Below are 19,482 nucleotides of genomic sequence, written 5' to 3'. Positions count from 1 at the left end.
GGGGGGGCAGGGGCAGGGGGAGGGGGAGGGGGGAGGGGGAGGGGGAGGGGCGGCGCGAGCGGAGGGCGCGGAGATTATAGCGCAGGCGCGGGGGGGGAGAGCGAGGACGAGGGGGCGGGGCTCCGTCACGTGGGGAGGGCGGGCCGGTGACGTCAGAAGCCGGCCTCTCCCGGGCCCCGCCCCGGCTGCCCCGGCCCCGCCTCCACCCCCGGCCCGGCGCCTCTGAGGCGCGGGTTCGAATCCGGCCCGGAACCTCCGTGGGCCCCCCGCCGGGCCTCCCCCCCGGCATGACGCGGTTCACCCGGCCCCCCGGCCCCCCGACTCTGCGGGCCCCCCCAGCAGGCCCCGCCGGGCCGGGGCCGGGAGAAGAGGGGGCGGCGCCTCCTCCATCGTGGGGTCGCGGGCGGGCCCGGGGCAGAAGCCGCGCCACCGAGCGGGCCGGGCCCCTGGCACTGCCCGTCCTGGCCCCGGGGGCATCGGCGCCCTCCAGAACCTTTGGGCAGCGCTCCCCGCCTCCCCAGACTGGGGCGCCCCCCTGAGCAGGGGCCCCGCCCTCACCCCGGGGCCCCCACAGCCTGGCTCGGGGCCTGGGCCGCCTTCAGGACTGTGCCCGCGTCCCCCGTCACTGCTGCCCCGTAGGTTTGTGCGCCCCCTCTGCCCCCTCGCTGGGCCCAGACCCCGCCGGTGGCCGGGCCCAGGATGCCCGGACCCCTTCTCAGAGGATGCTGGAGAAGTGACCGTGCCAGGCCCGGGCGAGCCCTGAACTGGGGGGCGAGGAGGGCCAGGCCTCCCCACCCTCTGGGCTGCAAGTGGCTCCACCCGGACTGGATTTTAAGGGGATTTTCTTGGCCAAACCAAGGGCGGGTCCAAGGAGTCCTTGGAAAGGTGTGGCTGGGACCTCGGCCCGGGGAGCGGGGCTGTTGGGGTGGACGTAGAGCCACAGAGAAGGGGACTCGGTCAAACCTGATGCCAGTGCAGGCGGCTGTGGGAGGGGGCGGCAGCAGAGGGGCGGGCGGGGAGACACCACACAGACCAGGCCGCTCTTGTTCAAACAGCAAAGTCTTGTTGAATTAAACAATACATAGAAAGTTAAAGTCTCCAGCCGGTGTGTGTTCGGTGGCTGTCTTGGCGCAGGGCTGGCACCCGCCCATGGAGGGGGATTCCTCCTGCCCGTCACCGCCGGGTGGCCAGGACAGGGGAGAGCCGGGAGGGGCCTGGGCTCAGGCCTCTCTCTGGTGCCCAGGGCTCAGTGGTCACAGGCCCTGCCCAGCCGGAGCGAGGGTAAAATCTTTGCCAAAGACGGGACGGTGGGCAGTGTTGGCCAATCTTCACACACCATGCATGGGGCCCCTCCAGAACTCACATTAACGGGGGGCTCGGGGTGGGGCCAGAAGGGACGGCATCATCTCTTATTGCTAAGGGACAGACTGGGGTGGGGGGGCAAGCTTTAGCTTACACTTCACATCTCACGGGTGTCCTAAACATTTTTTTCTTTTCTTTCTTATGGGTTTTTTTTTTTTTTTTTGAAAGCTAAGGATAAAGAGAAAAATCAACTTCAGAAATGCCCTTTAGGTCACTTGTCTCCTCCTGGACTTCTCATCGTGGGGGGGATGGGGGGGTGTCGGCACACTCGGGGCCAGCCAAGTCTGACCAAGGAGAGGGAGGCCTTGGGTGTTCCCCCAGCCCTGTGCTGAGACTCACACCTGCAGGTGCTGAGCCACGGGGACGCTCTCCCAGCTCCCACCCGGAAGCTTGGTGGAGTAGGGGGCTTCGATTCCATTTCCCCTGGAGAAGGCGATGAGTGGCTGGCTGGGAGTTTGCAGAAGCTGCAGCAGGAGCAGGTGAGGTGGGTGGCCCAGGATGGGTGGGTGGGCCGAGAGCTGGGCCATCAGAGACACCTTTGGTTGGAGAGGCAGGATGGCACTTGCCCCCCCCCCCCCCGGCATGGGCAGAGCATAGCAGGCTGGCGGTTGGCTGGACGAGTGGAATGCTAAGGAGACCTGGTCCCTGAAGGGTGAGCGGTTGGGGTGGGGGGACAAGAGCGGGGAGGAGGAGCAGTCTGGAAATGACCTTCACTCGGCGGTGGTCGTGGGGCAGGGGGAGGCTGGCGCGGCCGGAAGGATGCCTTCTCCCTGCAGAGGGGAGGAGAGTGGATGAGGGCCCGAGAGGCGCCCAACTCCCTTCCCCCCGTGGCTGCCACCCCGCTCCCCTGGCCCCAACTCTCCTTCACTCTAGAGCTGCCCTATTGGCACAGGCCACGACCTGAGCCTGAGGTCTGGGCGCCATCAGCACCAGGGATGCAGGCAGCCCTGTCCAGGCTGAGGCTCGGCTGCTGCTTTCTCTTGGCAGGAGCTTACCTGGAGGGAGGGCCTCAGGCCAGAGACCCGGGGGAGAGGGCGGATGGGCTGCCGGGCTCCAAGAGAGCCAGACGCCCTAGGCTCTGGGTCCCTGGCACTCAGGGGGCACCGGACCCACTGCTCTGGCCTCCTTCCCACTGACCTGCTCAATCTAGCGTCTCCGGGCTTTATTTTTCCAAGCCCTTGAAGGAGGTGAGATTTGATGGATGAGGTGCCTATGGAATGGACCAGGAGAAAGAGGTCATGGGCAACGGTCAACACTGCTAGCCTCCTACTACGGCTCCTCCGTGGTCTCCCTGCCAAGGCCCGCTGCCACCCCAGCCCCAGAAACCTCAGGGGCCCAAGGGCAGAAGAAAGACCTCCCTGGGAAGGTGGAAGCACTACTGGGCAAGGGAAGGAGACAAAGGATGAGCCGGGGTTCAGAAGATCAGATGGCAGGAGGGGTGGTGTGGGGGGGGAGACAGAGAGAGACACAGAGAGGGGGGGGAGGAGAGGAGAGGAAGAAGAGCAAGAATGAGAGACATAGAACAAGACGGGGGTGGGGGGCAGGGGGCAGAGAGAGAAGGGCAGCCCCCATTCTGTCCTCTTGAGACCAGGGCAGTGCACCCATCATCCAGATCAGGAGCTCAAGACCCAGAGAGGGTCCTCAGCTGTCAGAAGCTGGATTGACCCGGACCTCCTGACCTCTCTGTTCCATGAGGCTAGCTCCCTGTCCTGCGGCCAGCTGGGGAGGAGATGGCAGCGCTGGTGAAGAGGTGAAAGGATGAGGGGATGGCAAGAAGGATGAGGGGGAAGGAGAGAGGAGAGAACCAGGAGCCAGAGGGAAGGAAGGAGGGAAAAGGAGAGCAGGAAAGGCCTAGAGGCCAAAGGTCCAGCAGAGCAGATGCTGGCTGGTGGGGGGAGGAGCAGGCGGCTTCATGACAGATGGTGGCTGTTGGACAGTGGACAAGACAGACTCGAGGTGGCATTCTCTTCCCCACCCTCCCTAGATGCTCCACTGCCCATGGCTGCTGCTGAGCAGCCTCCTGCCTTGGCCCTGCCCACCCCTGATCTCCACATCCCCACGAGTCTCAGCTCCGAGCACCCATCCCTGTGGTGCGGTCTGTCTTTGGAAGTCTTTTGGGGGGAGCTTGGTTGAATAAAAGGGGCCACTGGTCCTTCCCCACCTAGACTTGATGGGGTTGGCCTGTGGCTTTGTCCAGTGGTGGAAGAGAGAAATCCAGGTCTACCAGTGGGCCAGAGAAGACCAAATGAAGAAGAGGCTTCTAGGGAGGGAGGGCAGTGAAAAGACCCCACCCCAGCACATATAATATGCAGACACGTGATGTTCTACAAACGCCAGGCACAGGCCTGTGGACCAGAGGGACAGCCCCAGGTGGCTGGGGGCGACTGGACACATGGCCCTGGGCATGTCTATGTGGGCTAGGAGAGGGTGGGGGCGAGTCACGGTCCACTCTCCTGGGTGTCCATCACTCCCTCGCTCACCGGAGGGAGGCCACCGTTGTCATTGAGCCTCCGAGCCCGATAGGTCTCGTAGTGGATGTTGTGGGTGACTTCCTTAAGGTCCTGGAGGTGGGTCCTGAAGAAACAGAAAGGGGGGAAGCGAAGTGACTGGCTTGACGAGCCAGAGCTGGCTGGCCAAAGGGAAGGACCCCTGGATTTGGCCGGGGGACAGGTGAGCCAGTCACTTGGGCCCAGCCTGACTGTCCAAGACTCCTCCTCTCCCCAGAGAGGCCAGAGGCCCTCAGTTTTCTCTTCTGTAAGAATGGCTCTGGGGTCCCTTTGGACCCTAGATCTGAGTGCCCCAGCAGCCCTATGAAGTTGGTGTTGTTATGATCTCCACTTTACAGTTGAAACCAGCAGTGGTGAAGTGACTTGGTCAGGGTCACCCAGCCAGGTGTCGGAAGCTGGATTTGAATCCAGGTCTTCTAGACTCCAGGCCCAGCACTCTAATACTGTGGCACCCCCTTGCTGCTGCTGGATCTCGCAGCTAGCTAGTTTCTGTCACCAGACAGTAAGCTCCCTGAGGCCAGGACGAAACCCTCCTTTCACTCTGTATGTCTACCCTGACTCCAAAATTCTGACTAGTCTAATTGTCTTTTTTTTCTGAAGACCATGAGGGTTAAGTAATTTGGCCAGGGTCAGCCGGCTAGTAGGTGAGCCCAGGTCTGATCTCAGGTCCTCCTAATTCTGGTGGCCCATGCTCTATCCCAGGTCACCCAGCTGCTCCCCTTTGATTTTGCTGCCCATTGGGTGAAGGGAAGGAGGATGGAAGCTCCCTCTGTTCCTGCCTGTTCCAGGCAGTGCCTCCAGGCCTGGGGTCCAGGGATAGAGAAACATACATCCATCCACAGATACTGACTACCTGTGGGACTCTGGGCAAGTCACCACACTTCTGCCTAACTCAGTTTCCTCAACTGTAAAATGGGGAGAGTAACCGCATCTACCTCCCAGATGGCATTTGTCACAGGTACGGTTGGAACTAAATAAGTGCTCGTTCCCAATCCCTCTGTGGGTAGAAGGGGCAGGTGGACGTCCCATCACTTAAGCAGGGTTCTTCACCCAGGGAGGTGAGCAGCCCTTCTCAGCTGGTCCCTTCCCAACCTCTCTGGACAAGCTCCCACCACTAGGTGATCTTCCCCATTCAACAGCAGGCCCTTGTGGCTGGAGATAACCCACTCTCTAGGATGCCATCATCCTCCCAGAAAGGAGAGAGGTTTGGGAGAGGAGGGACAGGGAAGCCTGGAGGCTGGGGTTGCCCCTACTCCAGGGTGGGCCTTACCTGATGACAAAGTCTCTGAGCAAGGCAAACTCACAGTGGGTGAGGTTCTCCACTGAAAATCCAAAAGAGAGAGAAGTTATCTTATGCTAATTCTCAGCAATCCTAAGGATGGCTCCAGAGACCCCTTAAGAGCACCTGCTATATAACCCCTGCCCTGTGCCAGACCACTCAGATGGCTCCAGAGCACTCACACAGACCTTCACCTGCCAAAACCAGACTAAAGAGAAGCTCTAGGGCTGGCCCTCAGGGAGCTTCACATGGAACTGAGGGACACCCCCTGCTCCCCTAGGAGAGCAGATAGTCCAGGAATTAGAGGCAGAGCAGAGGTGAGCCTTGGGACCTAAAAGGTAGGGATTAGTATGGACGGTCAAGCATGGCTTCATGAGGCTGATAGGAACTCTCAACATCTCTGAATCTGAGTAAGAAGACTGAGATCATCTGGCTAGACAAGCACCTGATCCACACCAGGCAGGGTTCTAATGACTGAGAATACAAAGAAAGGCCAAAGACAAATAGGCCGGACAAGTGAGTGGTCACCAGCCGGAAGACACCCACTAAGAGGGAGCTCACTACCTGCCAAGGCCGCCCGGGACCCCTCTGACATCCACCATCCACTGCTTCCTGTTCTGCCTTCTGGGGCCAAACAGAATCCAACTGACCCCTCCTTCCACAATGGCCCTGAAACCCTTGCTGTAGATGGCTTTTGAAAACAGCTGTTTCGTCCAAATATGTTGGACACTAAGATGACCGAAGCAGGGACAGAGCCTAGCAGGACACCAGAGAGAATTCCGGGACCAGCCATGATGGGCTTGGCACCTTTTCACTTGTACTCTTCCTCCTGGAACCCCTCCCTTCAGTAAGACTGCAAAGAAAGGTGGGACTCACTCAAGGGAAGGGTTGTTTCATGACCCCTAGAAGGGGGTCCACTGTGAGTCCACATTTCTGTCAGGTCAAATATGATTTGTCCTATAGCTTATATCTCAGTAGCCCGGGGGCTTGCAGAGGGATCTTTTGAGGAGAAGCAAAATGAAGTCAAATACTGTTGTTTCTGGGCCAGAGATTTTTTTGCTTCTGAGAAACACAAGTCAGATACCAACATTCCCATTAGTTCCTACTAATGCCAATTAGCCTGGGAGCTCTTGGGAGACCCTCCAAAATTAAACCCAAATCTACTGTGGTGAGGTCCAGGATCCAACTGACGTGGGTTATTTCTTGGCTAGGAACTATATGACCTTGAGCCAATTACTTTCTCTTTTGAGCCTCAGTTTTCTCATCTGTAAACTGGGGATGATCCCATTTACCTTTCCTACCTAAAAGGACCATTGGATGCGCTAATGGACGGGCAAGTTCTTTGCCAACTACTTTGGTCTAGACCAATCAACAGTCAATAGGCCCAAGCTTTATGAAGGTAGGGGACCATGGTGGTCTCATTAATCGCTTGAGGTCCCATGGAGTGACAGCAAATTTTAGAATCTAGGCCATGGACCAGCACCATCCCTCATCCCTTCTCATCACTGATGCCCCCAGAGAGAGAGAGAGAGAGAGAGAATGGGTTTAGTTTTACTGGGTCCTCTCTGACTTCCACACACAACGATCCCTTTGATCATAGAACCCAAGTCAGGAAGAATCCCTTTTCTTTATTCTCTCACCCAAGCACTGGCCTGGTTGTCACACGCAGGTGGCCAGAGACACCTCTTCCACCCAAGTGCATGCCCGGGACTTGTTAAAAGATTGGCCCAGTGAAGAAACATGGGCAAGTGGGTATCCTGCCTATCAAAAAGTGCTTTCCAATTAGCAGGCATCTTCAGAATTCTTATTCTCTCCTGGCTGACTGGAAAATACATATTCTGAGAAAAAATAATAGGAGGATCCATCTGTAATTCCCAGGAGCCTCCAAAGTGACAGTCGTCCAATAATAAGGAAAAGTTCATGAATCCTCTAGCAGAAAGAGTCCTGGGAGTCGGGAAGGAGAAGCATGACTTCTTTCAGCTCCTGATACAGGGCAGGAAAAAGCCAGGCCCAAGAACATCCAAGACCCTCTCCCCACACCAAAACCCACCGGACTGCCGAGTGTCCCCCAAGTCACTGTCAGCCTCAGAGAAAGCCTTCCCCCTCAAAGCCACAGGAGGGAAAAACCAAGTCTAGGAAGGACCAACAGAGACCAGGAAGTGGGTGCCACATCTTCCTCCCTGGACCCAGGTGCAACCCCCCTGGGAAAAGTGCTCTTTGAGGGAGGGTCCAGGAAAGGAAGGGCTTGGACACTGAGCTGGAAAGGCCATGCTCGTGGCCCTTGGCACAGGCTCTGGGATGCCATGTTCCTCTATCTCCACCATCCCTGGCTGAGCATGTCCAAGGTCAGCAGAAAGAAGCCTGCTCCCCTTTCTCTTGGAAGGAATGATTCAACTGGACCCCACTTCTATTCCAAGCAGTATCAATCGGTTTGATATGTTTACAAGAATCTTAGAGGGATAATTAGATAAGAGCCTAGAATTCATATAATGTTCACTAGTTGTTTGCCAGTTATGAGGCTCATTTGTGCAGCCACAAGAATGTTCGCTCCAATTCTATGTCCAGACTTGTGGGTGGGCTGCCTTGAAGTTTTGGAAAGTCCCCTCGGGAGCACCCTCTCTTATCCAACATGAGCAGGTGACCATCATGTGACCAGATGGTCACCAGAGATGACTCTTGCTTTGCCCATCTTAATTTGTGGCTGTCAAGGGCAAGGTCTATCAACCAATGAGACTCTATAGTTTACCGAGTCACTTTTGCATATTTGGGTGTCAAAACCTATAAAAACAAGGTCCTGAGGACCAGAGGCATCTCAGACTGTGGGGAAGCTCTGAGGTCCACTTCATTAGAGGGGACCATTGGCTTAGAGCTCTGCCTCAATTTCTTTTATTGTAGGATGGACAATTTTTTTAGGTGTTTTTTTTTTTGCAAGGCAAATGGGGTTAAGTGGCTTGCCCAAGGCCACACAGCTAGGTAATTAGTAAGTGTCTGAGGCTGGATCTGAATTCAGGTCCTCTTGACTCCAGGGCCAGTGCTCTATCCACTGCACCACCTAGCCGCCCCAGGACAGACAATTTTAAGCTCCATCCTCTCCAACAAGAAGCGTTTGGGGCCTGTTCTTGGGATCTCTAAGCACCTGACACATAAGTCCATGAGTGTGACTAAGACAAAGATGAGATGGTTCTGATATGTGCCTGTATGGCCTTATACAAGTCACTTAACCTCTGGAGACCTCAGTTTCCTCATCTGTAAATTAAGGAATGTTTGAATGGCCTCTAAAGTCCCTTCCTACTCGAACCCCAACCACCCCTTCCAGGTGGCCTTTCCTTTAGTGTCCATGGCTGCTCGCACATTTTCTCCCCAACAGATTTGCATCTCCTTGAGGATGGGGGGCCATCTCTCAGTTTTCTGCTTCCTGAAGACTTGTTGATTGATTGACAGCCAGACCTTCGCAAGCTCCTCCAGAAACGTCATAATGGTATCTGTCTCAGTCATTCAAACATTGATTTGGCACCCACTGTATGTGGAGCCCTTTGCTTGGCACCAGGAGTTCCAAAGGTGAGGCCAAATGCTGGGTCTCCACAGAGCACCCCACCCAGCATTAGGCACCCATGGACACCTGATAAAAATCAATCCAAGGGTCGGTTCCTGGAGAAGATGCCTCTCTTACCTTCAATGATTCCCCAGGGGGTTTTTCTCCCAAGGACCTTCTTGCCATTGACTTGATATTCCTTGTCACTTCCAACCACGGCAAAGGGCATGCTCTCCTGCTGGAGGGGGGCAGAGACAGCCCAGGGGTTCAAGGTCATTCTCCTCTACCCCTAGCCCATCCTCCCCAAGAGATCCCTCTTCCCATTGGCCCAGCTGGCCCAAGGGACAAGTGCACAATGGAAAGGGTCAAGGGCCTTGGATTCAAATCCCACAGCTGGGTCAGTAAATCTCTGGGCAAGTCTTGTACCCATGTATGGACAAGTCTATCTCAGCCTGGGCTCAGTTTCTCAGGACCCACAGCTTCTGAGGTGCCTTTTCTCTTGGGAGCCTGAGTCACTTACACAGGGCTCAGGTCTCCTGTTTACTAGGCTCAGAGGAAGGTAAAGAGTCCCGAGGGTTAATCTTTTTTCATATAAATATTTCATTTGTTTTCCAATATTTACAATAGCAGTTTCTACTAATCATTTTTTTTGGCAGGGTTTTGAATTTTACAAGGGTTAGTTTATCTTAACCGCCATTTTGCAGAAGAGAGATGACAAGAGTTGCCTAAGATCAAGTCACTTCCAGATGGTAAGCAGTTAAGCTGGAATTTGAACCCAGGACCTTAGACTCCATGCATTTGGTTCAGTTCAACAACCATTTTTTAAAGCACCATGCCATGTACTATGCTGGCCTCAGGGGGCTTCCATTCTAGCTTCGGCTTCTCCCCCACGGCCCCCTCACTTCCTACCCTGATCTTGTCATTCTCTGTCTTGTCCTCCAGGTCTTCATCAAATTCCTTCTGCGGGTAAAACTCAATGCCGTTCACCTCGAGCTCCTTCCGGACCTGGGGGTGGGAGAGTCAGCCTGGGGTCAGAGAAACTGAGACCAGGGGTCAGAAGGGACCTCTGGCCTTGTCTCTCCTCATTTTCTGGAGGAGGAAACTGAGGCTCTGAGAGCAGACAGAGCTCACACTTTTGGACCAGAAGGGAGCTCAGACGTCATCTTGTCTAACTCCCTCAATTTACAGTTGGGGCAACCAAGGCCCAGGCAGTGTATTACCCAGGATCACATGAGTAGATAACAACAGAAACAGGATTCGACTAGTCCTCGGTTCTACTCAATTTGACTCAAGGCTATATTGTTGAGCACCAAGCTCGCCATCGGGAATACCAAGACAAAGTGATGTGGTTGCCCTCCAAGGACTTCCCATGTTCAGAGAAACTATGGCGCTAGGGAGGGAGTGATGGACAAACTTGAGGCTCCCTCTAGCTGAGGAACCCTGGAGGACGGGGAGCTCATCCTCATCCATATGGTGGGGAGGGGGAGCGAGGCAGGGAGTGCTTCAAGGAGGAAGAGGCTCTTGAACTGGGCCTTGAAGGAAGAAGAGGATTCCACCAAGGTGAGATGGAACCGGAAATAATTTAGACAAAGGCAAGGAGGTGGGAGATGAGGCGGGGGCTGAGAGAGGGGAGCCCAGTGGCCAGGGAATGTGAAACCTGAGTGACCATTGTTTACACAAGTCTGGCCAAGATATTTTCCTGGGGAGTAGCAAATGTCTGGACGTGTCCAGAAGCGGGGGGCATATTCTGGACTGTACAGAGATGGGGGACTGAGACTCATGGGAGATGTAATGATGGTACCTGGAGCCCTTGTAAAGATGCACAAACTGGGGCATTTGTAAAGGGAAACTGATTATGACTTAGTGTGGACTTGCAAGGAAAGTGTGGAAATGGCCATTTGCAAGAAAAATCATTTAAGGAACATCACTAGCTATATTAGCTATTCTTGGGGTTGGTCCAATGGCATCAAATCAGGGATTTACTTGGATCCATTTTGGAGCCAGGAAGACTTATCTAAAGACATTGGTATAAAAACTTGCAGTGGAAGGAGGTACAGCAACTTTGGAAATGGACCTATTATCATGATAATTATGTGGCTTCCTTAGGAGGCCCCTTGGAAGTAAGGAGGAACAGTATTACCCATTTGTGGGAAACCAAGAAAGTATTCCTGGAAGCCCAACCAGCACTAAAGGGACATGATTGGATTTGTGGGACCACTGCCTACATCCATTTGTCCAAAGGGTTGGTCAGGGAGTTGTTATCTAGTCTAAAGGGCCTCCTCCCTGGGCACAGGATGGGAGTTGGGGCTATGGAACCCCAATTTCTGACCCGATTAGATTCTAAGCTGTAGTGGAAAGATTACCAATGAGATAGCCAGGGCCTTGACTTACTGGCTGGCTAAGCCATGCAAACAAATCTGTTGATTAGAGGAGTCCGTGGTAAATTGCATCTAGCAAGACAGATGTCAATAGGCAAGTAAAAAGACATCAGAAAGTTGACACGTGCTCCCGCACAAACCTAAAAAAATAGGACAGGTCCGTGTCTCTGATAATAAGTAAAAATCTCGAGAGCAGAAAAGTCGGTAGTTATGTCGGTAAAAGGGCTGGGATTCAAGACAGAAATCACTAGGAAGGGGTGGAACTCAACTTTTTAGTATAAAGAAAAGGGGGAAATTGTGAAGAAAATTTGGGTTGCCCAAGAATGTGAAGGGAGGATTGTTAGTTTACGTGACAAACACTGGGCTCTGCCTCTTTGGTGCCTATGGGCAGGTGCCTCCATCTGATCAAAAACTGATGAGAGGGGCAGCTAGGTGGCACAGTGGATACAGCATGGGCCCTGGAGTCAGGAGGACCTGAGTTCAAATCAGACCTCAAACACTTAATAATGACCTAGCTGTGTGGCCTTGGGCAAACCACTGAACCCCATTTGCCTAGCAAAAACAAAAAACAAAAACCAAAAAATCACAAAAAAAAACCCTGATGAGAGCACCCCACCTGCTTTGAACTTAACCTAGAGTCTTGGACCTTCTCCTTTGGGCAGGCTCAAGATCTGACTGTTCTGGCTCATGAGTATAATGAGCAGGGCAGGGAGGGGGGGGGGTCGTATGGGGACCAATGTATCACTTAGATTGTGACCCAGCCCATGATTGGCATGAGGGGGCAGGAACAAGGCCTTGCAAAGTGCATAAAAAACCTTGTATTTGGGGATTTCCCCGTGCCCTCTCCCACCTGGAGAGAGGTGCACCATTTTGTTAAGATATCCTAATAAAAAACCATTTTAATTAAAATAAAAAGAATGTGAAACCTGGGAGAGGAGAGGAGAGGAGAGGTGGAGGTGGTAGTGGGGGGAGGCTGAGCAGAGAGCAAAGTGGCTCCCCACCCCAATAAGGGAACAAAGGTCAGGATGGGCCAGGGGCTCACCCTCTGCTTGAACTCCATCTTCTCCTCCAAGGTCATAGTGTCAGCTTTGGCGATGATGGGGACGATGTTCACCACTTTGCTGAGATGTTTCATGAATTCCAGATCTAGGGGCCTCAGACTGGATGGAGGAGAAGGAGGAGGCCATGAGAGGCCCATGGTCTACACCCACCAGGCCCCCCACCCTGGATCCCTGGGCCTGAGCTGTGGCCACCAGCTCCTGGGAGGAGACTGAGGTCAAGGCAGGAAGGGGGGCATGGGCTGGAGGTATCCAGTCCAGCCCCTGGTGCCAGGCATCTCTGGTCCTCGGGGGTCACATGTAGGGTCTCTGGGGAGGCCCTGGTCCAGCAGCCTGCTCACACCTGTCCTGGTGTGGCCTCTTCCAAAAGGGCCTGGCCTGGCCAGGCCAAGTAGCCTGTGGGCCCGAGGGGACCTGGAGCGGGCCTGACAAGAGGTTTGCTGGATGAATGAACAAATGAGGGAAGGCCAGGGAGGTAGCTGCCTCCTAACCTGCAACCATTCTTCAAGGCAGGATGCCAGCCAGAGTCAGAGGACCTGGATTCAGATCTAGACATTGTCCCTTAAGGCCTGTGTAACCTTGGACTCTACTCCCCACTCCCCCCAGGCCTCAGTTTCCTCTTTGTAAAATAAAGGGATAGGATTGCATGACCTCTGTTCTTAGCAGCCGTGAGCTCGGCTGGCACTGCCAGGGGGCAGCACAGTGGCTGGCACTGGGAGAAGGCAAGTGGGGGCTCCCTGGGCCTACACTCCATCCCTCCTCGGGTTCATTCTTGCAGAAAAGGAGAATCTAACTTAGCTGGTTCTGCAGAGCTAGAGCTCATCCACCAGCATTCATTATGCACCTTCTGTATGTTGGGAACCGGGCCAAGTGTTAGACATACAAGGAATGGCCCAAGCCAGTCCTTGCCCTCAGGAGCTCCCAGTCTAATGGGAGAGAGCCTGCCAATCACTAGGCACATGCAAAAAGAGAGAACCAGGAAGGTACCGGTGCTGGGGCAGAGGGGGAGCGGGACAGGCCTCCCCCAGAAGGGGCGCTGGGAGCCGAGGTTTGAAGGGAGCCAGGAGACGGAGACAAGGAAGGAGAGCGTGGCTGGCAGGGGGCACTGCTGGAGCAAAGGCTCGGAGCGGGGACACTGCTGTGCGCTTACTGCGGGGCTGGGGGGGCAGCAGGCACTCACGAGTGTCCCGTGGGGGAGATGAAGTAGAGGCAGCAATGCACCCGTGTGTCCGGGATGCGCTTCTTTCTGGCGATGTTCACCTCCTCCTTCAGGAACTTCTCATACTGTTCGTTGATATACTTCTCAATGGGCTCCCAGCTGAGGAGGCCGGACAAGGGCGGACTGGTCAGCTCCCAGTCCTCCGGGGCCCTCGTGGGACCCCAGGATCAGAAGGGACCTCCAAGGATCCCTCCAGGGGTGGGGAGCTCACTACCGCCTACCCTGGCCGCTCCTTTCCCGTCTGCTCTCATCATTAGGATGGGTTTTGGACCCCCCCAGCCTCAGCCCATCTCGGCCCCGGCCTCTGTCCTGCATCTGCTGTCTCCCCAGGCTTCCACTAGGCCTTGTCCAGCATGCTGCCTGATCCGGAGGTATTTATTAAGCCCCCACTGTGTACTGGACCTGTGCTAAACTCTGAACCCACCCTCCACAGGATGGTGTCTGGATCTGGGGCCCCCAGGCCCAGGGTCCATTAGCTGCTCCTTGAACACATATGAAGGACACTGTCCTTGATGCCCAAGCTACACCCTGGCGACCCCAAGGCAAGTGGCTTTGACACTGGGCCTCAGTTTCCCCATTTGCCAAAAGGTGGGCTCATTAGTCTCTGGGTCCCTTCCTGCTCTAGGCCGGGGATTCAGTCCCTCCCGGGCTCTACTGGGAACCAGACCCCCTCTACCCCACCCCCACCCCAAGACAGGAGGACCGCAGGCCACACGTACCAGTTTTCATTGTTGATCTGGTCTCCAAAGCCCGGGGTGTCGATGACCGTCAACTTCATCTTAACTCCACCTTCTTCTATCACTGGGGTGACAGATGGGACGTGGGTGATGCCTGGTTCATGTTCTCCCCTCCCTTTCTCCTCCACTTTGCCCCCTACCTCCCCCTACCCCAGACCCTGGAGACCCTAAAGCTGATTCCCCTGATTCCTCTGATTCCTCTGAATCCAGTCGGGAAGGAATGTGAACTTCCATCTGGAAGCATCTCATCTAGGTCCCACCACATCCTGGCTCCCTGACTCTGCGTTCTGGCTTCCTGCCGTCCTGCCATCTTGCCTGGCCGCCCCTCCCCCTCCTCCCCAGTGGGATCTTTTGGAAAGAGTTCCTATCTCTGCACCTTTGCTCACGTGGCTCCCATCCACTCCTCTCTGCCTCTCCAAATCCTACCCACTCCATCCTTCAAGGCCACCATGATCTCCGTCCATGATGATGAACAGGCAAGAATCCCTGGCCCCCAACCCTCTCTCCACGCTCTGGGCCAGAGTCACAGACACAGTGGTGATGAGGACAAGCATTTATAGAGCCAAGTGGCAGCAGGGAACGGAGTCCCTTCTAAAAACACCCAACAAGTGGTTATTGGGCTTCCGCTTGAGGACCTGCAGGGACAGGGAGCTCACTACCTCCCGAGGTGGCCCAGTTCCCTTTGGGATAGCCCCAATAGTCTAAATCTGTCTGGCTGCTGCTCCCCCTTCCCAAGTTCTCTGGCCAAGCACAATTCACACATACATTTATTTATACACAAAATGAAGACAAAAGCCATTCCTGGGGGTGGGGAGGGGGGGTCTAGTAGCCAGGACAACCAGGAAAACCTCTGAGGAGACAGTGACCCTGGGCCAAGCCTGCGGGGAGGCCCTGCATAGGCCTGCCACCGAGTGATGGACGTCCACCCAAGCACCATGGAGTGGGAGAATAATACAACCAGGGACAATCACAGTATCAATACGAAGTCAGCCTTTGGAGAGAGCGCCAGGGTCTGGTCACGTCCGAGCCCACCCAGAGCCCACAGACTAGTTAGGATTGCCCCGCCTTTACAAGGAAGGAAAACTAAGGCGGAAGCAATGGAAAGAGCCCCGTGTCACCATCAGAGGAGCCGGGTCTGTCCCAGGACTGTGGACAATTGTGGGACCTGGGAGACTCCAGCCAGGCTCTGGTCCCAGGCCCCCATGGGAGGAAGGAGAAAGATGAAGCCAGTAATGCTTCATGGGTGGAACAATTATGGACTGGAAAATGCAGAAACGGTATAATTAGCCCCTGGACTGGCGGTCATCAGCTCCTGACCCAAACCAGGGTAAACTGAGGCTGAGCCGTCAACCCTAAGGGGTAAAGAGGAAGCAGATGCGATCTCTTGGAGCTCCCTGTGATTGCCAGAAAATATAAAAATATCCTTCCCAGTAAAACCAGAAGGTCCCAGGGGGAAATTGGTCCAGTTCCAGCTGAGGCAGGGAGAGAGGGGAGACTGTTTCAAGATTAATTGTTTGGAAGTTAATTGTGGCAGTGACCAGTTGCCCCTGGGGATCCACCCTCCTGGGCCCCTTTGGGAATTCCTGCTCAAATCTGGGTCTTCCTTGTGTCTGCCATTCAGCCCTGGCTGTTCCTCAGGAAGGAAACCTCCCCAGGCGCTAGGAGCCATCCACAGCCACCCCTCTGAGCAGTTTGCTCATCTCCAAAGGGGCAGAATTCACCCTCATACCAACAATGATAATTGGCCCGTGAGCTCCTGAGCTCTGATTGGCAGCCAGGGGTGGGTGCCAGGACCCCTTGAGGACAGGGTTATGGCAGACAGAGGGGAACGGGCCTATGAGCAGCTCCTCAGGTATCCTCTGACCTGGATAATGAGCTGAGACAAGAAGACCTGGGTTCAAGTCCAGCCCCAGATGGGCACACTCACCATGCCCAATAGCCTTGATCTCCACCGTCTTGGGGATCTTCTCTTCCCGATTCCAGGTCGCTGACTTCCGACTCACTTGGGATTTGAAGAGGGTGTTGATGAGGGTCGACTTGCCCAGCCCACTCTGACCTGGATGGGGAGCGAAGGAAAGACCCATAAACTCAGAAGATGAAACTTGGGGCAGGATTTGAACCCAGGATCCTTTGATCCTGCAACCAGTTTCCTTTTAGGATTTTATTTCCAAAGCATTTCCCACCCCCAAAGTCCCCCTCTGGACCCCCCAATACTGAAGGGGGCTGAATACGGAAACACGGACTATTTTTCTAAATGACAAAGGGAGAAAACCAAGGTTGTGGTCGCCCAGGAGCTCCTGCAGGTGCGGGCCTCCTGGCTCCCCACACTCTCAACAGCCTTGGGTTGAGAGCCTTCCCAGAAGAAGCCCAAGGTGGGCCTACTCCCAGAAGTCTGAGCCGCCTGATCATTCCTTGCCAGGTTCATGGCCCCATGCCAGCCCTACCAGCCTTCACTCTTACCCACAACCATGATGTTGAAGTCAAAGCCCGTCTTCATGGTCTTCTTGCGCATCTGCTCAATGATGGTGTCAATGCCAATGTAACCCAGTAGGTTGGAGCTGATGCCAAGGGGCTTCATGGGCACCGCAGGCTTGGGCCTGGGTTCAGTCACCAGCTCCGACATGGTCACTTCTGTCTTGGACTCTGCAGACCCTGCAGAGGAGGCCATGGTCAGACTGGTCATGGAGCCTACAATGGGGAGGAGCTGTGACCCTCACCCCAAGAAATTGCCCTTGATTAGGCTATCTAACTCTGTACCCACCTTCTCTCAGTGGGCAACCCTTCACCCCTTCTGTGAGGGATGTGGAGGAGATTGTTATCTAAATGCGCATGATTGGAAGGAATGTCACAGCTGAGATGGACCCCAGAATGTGCAGAGTTAGAATACACTTTTTTTTTTAATTTTTGCAAGGCAATGGGGTTAAGTGGCTTGCCCAAGGCCACACAGGTAGGTCATTATTAAGTATCTGAGGTCAAATTTGAACTCAGGTCCTCCTGACTCCAGGGCCGGTGCTCTACCCACTGTGCCACCTAGCCGCCTAGAATACACTTTTGAAGAATCCAAGAATGACTGAATCTCTTAGCCAGAGTCCTCCCCTCATTTCCATCCCCGTGAGAGGGAAGGAGGCATATGGGGTAGAGAAGTCACTGAGTCAAACAAGTTACCCCCTGCAGCCTCAGTTTCTTCTGTAAAATAGGGGGGGTGGGTAGGCCCACCCTGCTCCACCAGCTCTGTAACTGAGTCTGGCCTTCCGTGGGCATGGAAACAAGCCTAGGCTGGCCTGCTGGGGTTCTCTTACTTCAGCATCTCCTGTCTCAAGAGATCTCTTCCCATTGCCCCCCACCCCAAGCTCCAGAGTCCTCCCTTCCAATCTACCAAGGGCAACCCCAACTTGGTCCCCCTACCTTCTTCTTCCATGAGATCAAGGGAGACCAAAGAGACAATTGGTCTTTGGGGTCACACAGTGCCCCCAGACAAGTTCATACACAACTCAGAAGAAACTGCCCAATGGGTCATCTTAATCAGAAAATCTCCCCTTGGGGCAGCTAGGTGGCGCAGTGGATAGAGCACCGGCCCTGGAGTCAGGAGGACTGGAGTTCAAATCCAGCCTCAGACACTGAATAATGACCTAGCTGTGTGGCCTTGGATAAGTCACTTAACATCACTGCCTTGCAAAAAAAGAAAAGAAAAAAGAAACTCCCCCCCTACCCTTCCCATCAGGGTCGCACAAGGATCAAGCAACAGAGCTGGGACCTGACCCCAGGTGCCCAGTGTTCCTTCTCAGTCACTAGAACAGGTGGGCGGCTCAGGGCCCCCCGTCTTGCTTCCTGATTTCATCACTCCTCAGATCCCTGTAAACTGTCTTCTGTCGAGGCATCTCCCCAGAAGGCTTCTTCCAATGTCATGACCAACCTCCTCCTCATCTGATCTAATGTCTGGCTTTCTGTCCTCAAATGACTTGACCTCTGTGTGGCATCTGATCCTGGGGACCCCCCCCCCCCGTGGATCCTCTCCCTTCCCTTGGCTTCCATCCCGTCTTCCTCTCTTGCTCTCCTAGCTCTCAGGCCTCTCTTGCACATGTCCCTTAAGTGGGGTGCCCTACATGGCTCTGTCCTTGGGCACCTCCTCTTCTCCTGCCACCCCACCCCCCTGGATGATCTCATCCACTCCCATGCTTTGTTATCACCTCTTCGGTGGATGACTCTCAGGCCTAGCTCAGTCCCCAACCCTTTCCAGAACTCCAGGACGGGTGACTGATTGCCCACTGGTGCCTCCACCAGGATGACCCACCCATGCAGAGGACTCCAGGTGGCACACTGCCCTGACCAAATCTTGTCTGTCACCCCCAGAATTCTCTCCCCATTTCCTCCTCCCAGTTCCCACTGGAATTCTTTGACTTCAACTCAATCCCAAAACAGGCCTCCACCAAGTGCCCATTATGTGCTGGGAGGCGGAGAATGGAACAGCCCCTGCCGGGCTCCAGTGCCCCTCTGGTCTAGATGGGCCGGATTCAAGCCCCCCACCTGCCTGGCCTCCCCGACTCTCGGTCTCCAGCCTCCTGCCCCTCTCCTCTGTCCTCTTTACCTTGGCAGCCCCATCTTTCTAACCCACCACTCGGTCCTTACTCTGCTCAAAAGCCGCCAGGGCTCCCCACTGTCCACCCAAAAGGCAAACTCTTGATTCTGCCACTCAAGGCCCCTTCGCTCTGCCTCTGGCCTGGCTTTCCCGATGGATGCCTGCGACCAGCCGGCTTCCAGTCCTGCCCTCTGCCATCCCCGTGATCCTCTTATCCCTCTCGCTCTCCCCTGTGTCCAGGCCAACTGGGCCCTCGCCGAGGGAAGGGTTCTGTGCCTGCAGGGCCCGCTGTACAATAACACCTAGGGGCTGGGGGGATGCCGGCTGCACTGGGAGGAGCAAAGACAAGCCCTGGCCAGCCTCTAGAGGCCTTGCTTTCTTCCTCTGTAAAATGAGGGCGGTATTTGAGAGAGCTTGTAAGACCCCTCCCAGCTCTGCCGCCCCCTGTTCTAAGACCCTTCCCAGTCCTGACATCCCCTGTCCCCCTCCAGCCCTGGCCTTTTCTGTTCTAAGACCCCTCCCAGCCCTGACATTCCAAGGTCTAAACGTCTCCCTCCCCCCAGCCCTGTCATTCTGGGATTCTTGGACTCTACCCATCAGAAGCTCCCTCTACCACCCAGGGATGGGAGTGGAGGCTGGGAGGCTGATTGAGGATGGGTCTCAGCATCTCCCCCAAGGCTGGGCAGCCCCTCTCTTTGGCTGTGACCTGCCCCTTGGTGGGAACCTGCTCTTTCGGTCACCATGGGTGTGGGACGACCAGATGGGCCATCACCCAGGGCAATGAGCGGCCAGTGCCAGGCAGGAGTGCCCGCCTTCCTGCTGGAGCCCATTCCC

At 55.2% G+C, this 19,482-nt stretch overlaps 1 protein-coding gene across 4 annotated transcripts in view; it reads right to left on the bottom strand.

The window, feature by feature from the left end:
- Positions 1–1,938: 1,938 nt before the first annotated feature.
- Positions 1,939–19,482, bottom strand: part of SEPTIN3 (septin 3) — a 29,267-nt gene continuing 11,723 nt past the window's right edge. For 2 of the 4 annotated variants that reach the window (XM_074227056.1, XM_074227059.1), the window contains exons 4-14: positions 16,533–16,724; positions 16,000–16,128; positions 14,055–14,136; positions 13,297–13,434; positions 12,101–12,218; positions 9,590–9,685; positions 8,819–8,918; positions 5,140–5,191; positions 3,843–3,936; positions 2,500–2,572; positions 1,939–2,132 (exon numbers count right to left, since the gene is read on the bottom strand). In XM_074227056.1, the coding sequence (XP_074083157.1) occupies positions 2,525–2,572; positions 3,843–3,936; positions 5,140–5,191; positions 8,819–8,918; positions 9,590–9,685; positions 12,101–12,218; positions 13,297–13,434; positions 14,055–14,136; positions 16,000–16,128; positions 16,533–16,724 (1,049 nt within the window). In that variant the 3' untranslated portion in view covers positions 1,939–2,132; positions 2,500–2,524. The remainder of the gene's footprint in view (positions 2,133–2,499; positions 2,573–3,842; positions 3,937–5,139; positions 5,192–8,818; positions 8,919–9,589; positions 9,686–12,100; positions 12,219–13,296; positions 13,435–14,054; positions 14,137–15,999; positions 16,129–16,532; positions 16,725–19,482) is intronic. The other 2 variants (XM_074227057.1, XM_074227060.1) reach the window with 2 other exon arrangements.

This window comes from Macrotis lagotis, chromosome 2 (assembly GCF_037893015.1).
Source record: "Macrotis lagotis isolate mMagLag1 chromosome 2, bilby.v1.9.chrom.fasta, whole genome shotgun sequence".
Taxonomy (NCBI): Eukaryota; Metazoa; Chordata; class Mammalia; order Peramelemorphia; family Peramelidae; genus Macrotis; species Macrotis lagotis.
This window is presented reverse-complemented; position numbering and strand designations above follow the sequence as displayed.